This window comes from Miscanthus floridulus, chromosome 11 (assembly GCF_019320115.1).
Source record: "Miscanthus floridulus cultivar M001 chromosome 11, ASM1932011v1, whole genome shotgun sequence".
Classification (NCBI taxonomy): Eukaryota; Viridiplantae; Streptophyta; class Magnoliopsida; order Poales; family Poaceae; genus Miscanthus; species Miscanthus floridulus.
Genome location: NC_089590.1, coordinates 77,748,363 through 77,758,686, shown reverse-complemented (window position 1 = coordinate 77,758,686; position 10,324 = coordinate 77,748,363). Strand labels below are relative to the sequence as shown.

Here is a 10,324-nt window from a genome sequence, read left to right as displayed (position 1 = left end):
ACATTGGTTCACGAATCGCCGTGTAATACGGTACGACTTGTCTACGATTTAGCACTGTAGTAAGAACTAGAAGATAAAAGATGGTGAAATAGATCTTATTGCTCATCTCTTGCTTGAAAGTAGAACGGATGCTTACATAGAATGGTTAGCTAGTGAACTAATCATGACTGCTAACGAAAACATACGTAGGGATTTACTATTAGTAATGCTTTACGCAAAAAGGAAACCCAGCAAACCATAAAGCTTATCATATCCTTTGGAGTCGGTAAATTATTCCTACTAGTCGGGTAAGTCTTGTGAGTATATTGTGTACTCAGAGTTTATTTACCTCTGTTGCAGGTGCAGCTTGAGGAGTAGTTGTTGTGTGGAGGATTCTTCTGGTGGGCATATACGGATCCTTGTATCTTATCGTTAGATGTTATTTTAATTCCGCTGTTTAAATTCCGCACTCTAAACTTGATATTGTAATAATGCATTTCTAAGCACTCTTGTGGTATGAAATGGACTAAGTATTGTAAACTCGTTCTCGTTATTGGATCCTGGACGAAAAACGTGAATTATTCGAGTTCTCTCTTGGGGTGTGCTTGATGGAACCGTCCGATGTAGCCAGCTTTTGAGGTGCTTAGTGTCTGATAAAAGACGAGCGTCTCCAAAAATATGCTATTTCGAACGGTTGTGTCACACCATCACCTTAGGATTTGGTCTCCTGACCCGTTTAGCCTTCAACTTCTGGTTGTCATCAGTCTTCGCGCCCGGATCACCATCGTCTTCAGTAGCAGGCCTATTAGCACTGGTGACATATATCTGTAGTTGTGGTGAATCAGCTGGGAACAGTGGTGACTATGACTATATCCTAGCCGGAAGAAGGAGAAGCGAAGTTGCGTAGGCAATGCGCCAGCGATGCTGCCGACATGGTACCGGATACGTAATTGGATGTGTGCATCCACGGAGTACCTATCTGCCTTTAGGTCAACAGGCGACCTGGTTGTTCGTGGTCGGTCTGGAGCGGGCAAAGGGGCGCGCGCAAGCTGTTCGATAGAATGACGCAGAGGGCGACTGCTCAGAAATTCTCAGCTTCTGGCCGGCGCTCGAATTAGAAGGTACTACAGCTATATTGTTTTTTATAGTATTGAGTTAAAAGCTGATACTACAAAAGTAACTGCTCGAGACTGGTTCCATTAGGACTTGGGAGTTAGACAATGATGGTTTAGTGGAGGCTGAATACTGGTGGTGTTACACGATGTAAAATACTGAATAAATTCAAGGAAGCATTCAATTTGATGATTATACTGAACTGATGGGTCAGATTCCTCGCTCCTCTAATGCAAATGGAGCCAATGCCAACATGCAAGCAGTTCCTAAGCGATACATACAAGTCACAGAAAGCTATAACTGAATCCTGAATAGATATCTGAATTTCCCCTCAAAGTTGCTTCCTTGATTTGCATTTCCTTTCAGTCCATCAAAAAAACTCACTGGACAGAAATGACTGGTAGTTTGTTTTCTCCTCATTTAAGGTTGTGGAAAATCTGAGCTGAAGATGGGGAGATGAGCAAAGCTGCCTCTCTCTCTTAGACCTTCTTTCCTGTCTTGCTTTGTAAGGATTAAGTTGATTTCTTTGAATATGACCAAGTTGTCTATTTCCAGGCTCCTCGACGAAGTGGTTTAAAATACATGGTACTATGTTGGATGGGCACAACGCATTCAAATCAAACTCCTACGGTTGTCAAGGAAAACAAGCTACCTTTAGTAAGTTATCCTCATGAAAATATCTTTATAAGCCTACGCTAGATCAACATCTGCACTGTTGTCTGCTGTAGTTTCCTCAATTGATTTTACCCCTATTAAGTAGTATACAACTATACGTATCAGAGTGTTGTTTAATTTCTGCTTGCTTTATTACAATGTCCAATTTCTTAGGACGATGTTCGTATTTGTATACATGTATCATGGGAATTATTCATTGCTAGAGGTTTTGGCTGAATATCGAATTGTGGGTCATTATATTTTCTAGAAATCTTTAACATTAATCATGAAGGTATAGCATATTATATTAGCTATGCAAGATAACTAACGTGATGCTGTCCCATTTGCTCGAAGAATATTGCACCCTATTTTCACGGGCAAATCTAAAATATGCGAGGCAATTAACTATTTAGGCATGTTTAACCCAAGAACTTGGAATCCATAAAGTAGCAATCAATGGCTTTTATGGTGCACCAAATTTACCCCAATGCTGTGCATTCTCCATGGATGTCAAAGGGGTTCACGTTGTCATGGGTATGCGTGGCATACATCCTGTGTTAGGAGTACATACGAGTATACACCAAGCAAGAAGCGACACGCATGTGCGCTACTAGGGATAGCGGCGCACACGATCTTCTTCCTCTTATCCTCCTCCTCCTCCTCCTCCTCCTCTCTCTCTCTCTCTCTCTACCCATCTTCCTCCTCCCGCCCACCGCCTCGACCGCCACCTAGACTACCTGCAACCTCACTTGTGACCTCAACGCCCACCTACAACCCCCACCAGATGAACCCGCCCTTCACTAATCCTAATCCAGGAGTTCGCCAGCGACTCCTTGCCCCGCTACCGACACCACCTATTCGGTTGTCTCCTTCCGCCCGTTCAGCGGCGCCGCCGCCGCCTCGCTTACCTCCCCTCAACCCGTCACCGCAGCTTGGTCGGCCGCCGCCCTCGGGCCCCTCCTCTAAGGTCGCTGGCCATAGATGGTCACAAATACTCCATGGATGTCAAAGGGGTTCACGTTGTCATGGGTATGCGTGGCATACATCATGTGTTAGGAGTACATACGAGTATACACTAAGCAAGAAGCGACACGCATGTGCGCCACTAGGGATAGCGGCGCACACGATCTTCTTCCTCCCATCCTCCTCCTCCTCTCTCTCTCTCTCTCTCCGTACCCATCTTCCTCCTCCCGCCCACCGCCTCGACCGCCACCTAGACTACCTGCAACCTCACTTGTGACCTCAAAGCCCACCTACCACCCCCACCAGATGAACCCGCCCTTCACTAATCCTAATCCAGGAGTTCGCCAGCGACTCCTCGCCCCCGCTACCGGCACCACTTATCCGGTTGTCTCCTTCCACCCGCTCAGCGGCGCCGCCGCCGCCTCACTTACCGCCCCTCAACCTGTCACCGTAGCTTGGTCGGCCGCCGCCCTCGGGCCCCTCCTCTAAGGTCGCTGGCCATAGATGGTCACAAATACTACCTTAACCGCTGCCGGCGCCGTGGCCACCGCCTCGACCACCGCGGCGACCTCGCTGCTGGCCGTTCCACCCAACGCCTACCTCTGCCCTCGCCCCCGCCCCCGCCCCCTTCTTCCTCTGTTCTGGCGACGCGAACGTGCGCCCGATAAGATTTTGGGAAGAAATCAGGAGGCTACGGTGTGGGATGCTTTGACCAGCAGCGACGGAGCATGCAAGTGGACTCGACGAGAACAAAGTAATAAGTAAACAGTGACTCTTGTAATTACGGCATTTCGAACCTCTCTCTATCTGTGCATGTGTTTTTATGGCTTCGGGCTATGGGTTTGTTGTGCCGTCGTATATCGCATTATCGCGGCTAGTGTGTGAACGCGGCGTGATAAGCCCCAGGTGCCGCGCGAATGTTGCGCACCTCTTATCTGGATTTGTTCTGTCGTGCGCTCGGCTGCTGGGCGCCTCGGCGGTGTGGACTGCACTTCAGAATACACGGGACCCAAAATTTGTTTAATGGCTGCTTCTGATGCACGTTTGTCGAAGGGACGCCAGTAATAACCAGTTCACTGCACAGCACAGCAGGATTTGCAGCATGCATCGCAAGCTTTCCAAATGACAACTAGTGTGCTGGCATCAAAAGCCCGCCTTCCTATTTGTCCTCTCCCCACCGGCCTTTTAGAAAGAAGAAAGGACCCAACGCGATCGAAATCCACTGCCTTCTTCAATTGCTGCCAGGCGCCAGCCACAGCCAGTGCAATTGCACGGCAGCCAATTTTCAGAGCAATAGATATTAGCGATTCCTCAATTAGCCAGTCAAATCTCCACATCCTTTCCCCACCATCCAGACCTTCCTCCCATGGACGCCGCCGTCTCCACCCTCACCGCTCTCGCCATCTTCGCGAGCACCGTCGAGCACGGTCGGTGCCGGCCTCCGCCACGCTTTCTCAATCGTTTCTCAATCGAGCACGACGTGTGAGTGTGTCTCTGACGCGGGGTGATTTTCTTTTCTGTCTTTGCAGCCGCCTACAGGAGCGTGCACGGGTACAGGGTGCTCGGGAGGAAAAGCGGCGGGTGGGTCCGGTGGGAGAGGTGGATGGAGCGGCAGTTCGTCCTCTCCCTCTCCTTCCCACCGTGCCTCGAGGTCGCCCTGCCCGCCGCCGCGCCGCGGATACTGCCAGCGGGGTGGCGGAGCCGGCCGGTGTTCCGCGAGGGACAGACCGTGGAGACCTGGCGTTGCATTGTGGCATTCGATTCCGTCGCCGCCGTCGCACCGTCCTCCCCGCCGCCGCCCGTGCTCTCCCCCCTCGTGTATGGACAATCAGATCACAATTCACATAAGCTCGAAACGGATGCTGCGTTGCTTTCTCAAAATGCTTTGATGGCCGAAAGATTTGTCATTTCAGTTTACAAATTGTTTCTGTTTTCGGAGAAGTAGAACTGATAATTGATTCTAAACTCTGAAGCCTTCGATCTTGTCCTTCCAGGAACCCGCAGCTGCAGTATCTGCCTAACCTGTACAACGACCTGCTGAAGGTGTTTCGGTTTCAGGAAGAGAAAAAGGTCTCAAAAGAGCAACCCATCCGTTCTGGTGAGCAGGGGAAAACTTCTGATCTGGCTGATGCATCGGAGTCCGATTCAGATGGGGATTCTCAATCTGACAAAGGTGATTGTTTTCTCTTTCTTAATTTGGAAATCTACTTGTAACCAGTGTTACCTGTATAAAGTTCCATTTTTTGCTTGCTGAGTCAAACAACAGCACCTCAGATTATTGCGCCTGGGAGGATTCAAGTGGACAATTGACAACCAATTCACGAGCCTTTCAAGATTTGGCACTTATATCGCAATGACATGTGGGGTCAATCTGAGTCATTGACATGTGGGTCAGGGTGCCAAATCTTGAAAGGCTCACGAATTGGATGTCGATTTTAGAAAATTCTCATCCCATTGAATATAAAGACTTTAGGCAATATAGTTCTATTATTCACTCCCTTTAAGGCTTTAAGCATCCTTCCACTGTCCATGCCCTCACAAACACACGTCAAATGCGATTTGGAGTTAGACAAGTTTCAGAATTTGATATATGCCAAATAAGATCTTGAACCCAGAAAAAGGTGTCATAATCTAGCACGAGACAACTAATCTTCCATGCTAATATTCAGTTGTTCAGGTTGAAACTGACACTTTTCACACTAGACGAGCCTTAGGCATCAACGCTTAAGCAGGCAGCAGCTCCGCAGCAAGCGCTCCTGGTGACTTCCACCATGGCATGTAAAAATGGCAGCTTTCTGCAAGCGTCCCACCCAAACGATGGGTTGTACACGTGGCGGAGATTAGTTAGGGCCATCCCTCCCCCCTCCGGTTGACAAGAGCACTTAATTTAATTGCTTTAAGTGCTTACAAAATGCTAATCAGACCCCCTCTGTTCGTATTTCTGTCATAATTGGCCCTCTTTATTTTCCTATCCAAGCTCCGTCACTGGTTCTACATGGCCTAAGCCTCTCTCAACTCACTGCTGTCGCTGTCACCAATATGATTGGCCCTGCAAGATTGCAGCTTTTCTGTTTATGTTGCCTCCTATTTATAATGGAGGATTACAGTAAAGGCTGGCCAAAGTGGCCCTAGATTCTAAGCTCACAACTCCTCTAAGCAACTGGCTCACTAACTCCCTAGAGACCAGGCAACTGCTAACAAACCTGAACTGAAAACTAAAGACTGACTCTTAACAGGCTCGACAATAGACTACTGAATGTGCAGGGAATATTTCCATCAGTGTTAGATTCTAAATTTCTAACACATTTGTCGGATTCCATGTCCTATTTGACTTGTCCAGATGCCAAGTTGGGTACCCTCACCTGAATCAGTTTGTGTCAGTGATTGCTAGTATCTGCAGTTTGTGTTGGTGCTTTCATTTTTCTTTTAAATGCCACCAATCAGTTGACACATGCCTTTCCCCCTATTTGGGGCCACATTTCTTGCTAAGTTTGAATTTCCCCTGTAAAATTAACAGAGATGGAGCTTCTTGCATGTACTGATCTAGGATGAGTTGGAGTCTTGGACATTGGTCAAACAGTCACTAGCTGTGCCACATGACATGGTCAATCAAGATATTTTTGTTGGTAACCCAGCAATTAGAATTATTGCAAAAAAAAGACGCCCTATATTGTATAACTCGATAGTTGGGGGATGGGCAGATAGTTGGTTGACACTGAACAATTGGAGATTTGGCAAGTTAGAAGTGCCTTCGGAGGAATTTAGCATTATCATTAGACTGAAACTGGTGTTTCATCATGGGTTTAGGTGTGCAGCAGGGAAAACATGGAGCTAGACTGGTAGAGGGTGTCAGCAATATAAATTTGTGAGTCCAATATATCATTGTCCTTCTAAAATAACTCCTCCTAGGGGAATGACCTCCCCCAAGGCATTGTATTAAGAAGGAGACTCAACCTTCCACAGGGTCGAGAAGATGCCCCGAAGGCCGACCTGTATGAGGACTCATAACCAGCCGACAGCATGGCCATACTGTTGTTGTTCCTAATATCGGTACACTATTTGCATGGCATGTTGAAGTATCATGGCAAAGGATTCACAATTATTCCTGTTATGTCGATAGGCCATCAACACTACAGTTAATTAAAGGAAAGATTAGATTAATAAAAATTTGAGGGTGAACCTAATTGGTAACCCGTCCTCCAAAGAGGTATGGCAAATTGGCAAATGAGTACAATGGATGCATATGCAATACTTGAATAACCGCAATCCACAGTTTCTCTAGGCACAGGATGGACAACAATTCAGATTGCCATGTATACTATGTGGAAAATATGTAAAGAACTTAACCATCAGGATTTTTTATTGCCAAGAATTGTGCACAGATCTTTGATGTTATGAATATATTTTGATGTAAAGCTCCTAATCTGCTGGTTAGGCCATTAGGGGCTCTCAATCTCTGATATACAACTCTTTTCTTGTACTAGGCAGTGCCCATGCCATGTTGCTCAAAATAAGAATTTACATAGAAATAGTTATTTTGATAATTCAGCAAACCATCACTTTATTGTAGCTACCTATGGATAAATAGAAACAGAAATCTTGATAGGCAGCGTTAGCTGGTTAACATAGTGTTGTACTGGATTTTTTTTTTTTTTTGAAAAACTGGCAGGAGCTCTGCCTGTCAATTAAGATGGAAAAGAGAGTTTATATACAACAGGCCTGTAAGCCTAGGCCCCTAAGGGCACACATTCCAACATCACACTCTCAACTAAGCGAAATTGTTTAGTGCCCTTGATCACAGCTCAATGTCCTCCTTTGTCCTGTGGGCCACCTGGTTTGCATCCAAAGAACTGTTATCAAAGATCCTTCTATTTCTTTCTTTCCATATGTTCCAGATTATGTATATAACCACCCCATTGAAGTGTCGCCGCCTTTGTCTTGGAATTTTTGCAGCCGTGTACTGGATTTCAGTTTTTTCCTTGTTTCTCTTTACTTTTTTGTTTTCTCTGTCTTGTCTCCTCTCACCATGACGGCCTGTAAATATTCTTACCCAGCTTGAATGAGAAGGCAGTCCACCTGTAAGTTTCCCTAAAAAAATACTGTGTTCTGACCATCCCTTCTCGTATGAGGAACTAAGTTGGCGCAGATGGTATATGATTCGAAATTGGCACAACCACACATCTAGTTTGGAGCCTTTTCTTCATTTAGACTAAGAAAGAGTGCAAAGAGAACTCAGTAGTTGGATATCATACAACTGTATCTTCTTGGCAATTTACTTTAAGATGTCCTTGTGTTAACAACATAAAAGGTTAACATGAAGATAAGATAAAATTCAGCAAACTTTTTTTTGGTTCTCAATCTCTGAAATTGGTTACTTGTGGCACTTACTTTTTTGTTAGTATTATGTACTTTTATGGGCTCATGAGATCTATATAATAGCAATTTATTATGTAACGGTTTGTTGTTGCGATTCATAGTACCTGTTTACTCTTGTTTTGAGGAAAAGTTGTTGTACCCCCAACCTATATTGAAAGCCCATTCTTATAGATATTACTGGTGGGTTTTCTACAATTTACTTCTTTCATCCTCCGCTGGTAAATAAAAGTATAAAACTTCAAGAACAAATTAATATTATAAGAAAAGTATAGTGCCTTTGGAAGTTTGAGTTGTCATTATGTTTGATTTATATTCATTACTGATGTCTCCTCTTTTGCTACTTGAATGTTTAATAACATTTGTGGTATATGCAGAACTTGCACCACCAGTTCAGAAGCATATAAGAGCCAACCGGAAGCATATAGATAGCATTACTTTAGTTGATATAGCTCAGTACTTCCATCTTCCAATCCGAGATGCATCAAAGACACTCAAGATTGGGGTCAGCATACTGAAGAGGAAATGCCGGCAATATGGGATACCTCGTTGGCCTCACCGGAAAATCAAGTCACTTGACTCCCTCATTCATGACCTTGAGGTAAACCTGATGGTATTTCTGTTTCACTTCACTTGTGAATTTTCCAGGGAACGACCGTCACAATTTGATGCAGCTGTAACTTGTTGATGCCAACACAACTCAAATTTTGTTGAACAGTACGTGCTGGCAAGAGAGGACGAGGAGGAGGAGGAGAAGCAGCTGCAGAAGGACAGGCTGGCTGCTGCGATAAACGCCCTCACAAAGCGGAAGAGCATGCTGGAGAACGAGAAGGAAACCATACAGCAGAAACCAACCATGGACCTGATGGCTGAAACAAAGCTGTTCAGGGAAGATGTTTTCAAGAGGAGATATAGGGCCAAAAGTTCAGTCATGGAGGATATGGATTTCGATATGGATTAGCATTTCTCTTTAGCTGATAATAGCTGGTGTAAAAAGATATGGTTGAATGAACCTGGTTGCAAAGAGATAATCGTTCCATGTGCATCACCAGTTTATATGGTAGCCGGTAGTCGCTCTCTTCAAAAACTTTGCTTTGTTCTGCTGGTGCCTAATCTGCTGGGGCGAACTGAACTGAGTGGAGAACTGAACATAGCATGGTTGGATGCTGGTGTTACGAGTTAACCTTACAATTTAAGCGCATCTATGCGAGAATGTCGCCCATGCCTGATGCTGATGGTGAAAGACCTGAAGTCCTGAAAGGCTGAAACCACGGAAGTTGGGCAGTTTATCACGTCATTTTGGTCATTTTGATCATGCTGCAGGAAATTTGACAGAAAATTCACGCGGCGCCACAACGCCGATCCACGACGTGTGTCCAAACTGCAAAACTTAATTTCCGCTTTTGGCCGGACAAGCAATATATACGAACCAGATTTTTGCTAAAGCTCTCATGTCGCTTTCAGGAATCTGGACAGTCACCAGCGCTTAAGGCGAGTGGACTAGGAGAAAAAGAAAAGGGACGAATTTTTTGTTCCCAGGACTAAATAATGTCATCAAACATTTCACGTATATTCGTGTAAATGTTAGTAGTATTTTACACTAAGTAGCAGAGATACAGATAAAGCTAAGATCAAATTAAGCTAATGATCGTTAGCGTAACTGAAGAAGCACGAGTGGTTGAGTACGTGTTTAGGTGCTGTGCATTTGTTCTTTTCTAACAGAAACGTGTGGCGTGGCAGGCCGGCCGCCCTGTTGTGCACAATCAACTGAGCCGCGTGGAAATCGCGTCATCGTAGAATCTTTTTTTTTTCGAGCGCGTCATCGTAGTATCTTATATGATCCTATCAGCTATTACGACGCTGCAGCCAGATACGGTCATCGTCATCACAAATTACTAGGAGCATTTCGATACGTGAGGTCGCTAGTACTCATTGTTAATTTTTAGCGTTGATTTCATCCGGCCCAACGGTCGAGTCAGACCTTGATCCAGTGTCTTGATCGGGGGCATCTAACTAAACCAAGGTTGGTGGACTCCTGTCGCGCAGCACAATATAAACGGAGGTAGGGACTAGGGAGCAGACAAGAGGTTCACCTGAGCCGCTAGACGCCCCACCTACTTTCTATCCCTAGACCGATCGAGGGGGGGGGGGGGGGGGGGGGGGGCTACCAGCGACGGGAAGCGCCACCACCGCCTCTACGCCACGCCGGACGTCTACACCACGCCGGACTCCACTGCGTCTT

At 45.7% G+C, this 10,324-nt stretch overlaps 1 protein-coding gene across 2 annotated transcripts; it reads left to right on the top strand.

Moving 5' to 3' along the window:
• Window positions 1-836: 836 nt before the first annotated feature.
• Window positions 837-9,237, top strand: LOC136493680 (protein RKD5-like). 2 transcript variants are annotated; one of them, XM_066489782.1, is made up of 6 exons: window positions 837-1,100; window positions 1,648-1,749; window positions 4,239-4,527; window positions 4,704-4,882; window positions 8,460-8,683; window positions 8,801-9,237. In XM_066489782.1, the coding sequence occupies exons 2-6, from the start codon at window positions 1,683-1,685 to the stop codon at window positions 9,041-9,043; spliced, it is 1,002 nt and encodes a 333-aa protein (XP_066345879.1). In that variant the 5' UTR covers window positions 837-1,100; window positions 1,648-1,682; the 3' UTR covers window positions 9,044-9,237. The 2 variants fall into 2 exon arrangements, with proteins under 2 accessions (XP_066345879.1, XP_066345880.1); XM_066489783.1 differs by lacking the exons at window positions 837-1,100; window positions 1,648-1,749 and adding an exon at window positions 3,615-4,136 and having other exon boundaries at window positions 8,801-9,236.
• The last annotated feature ends 1,087 nt before the right edge of the window (window positions 9,238-10,324 follow it).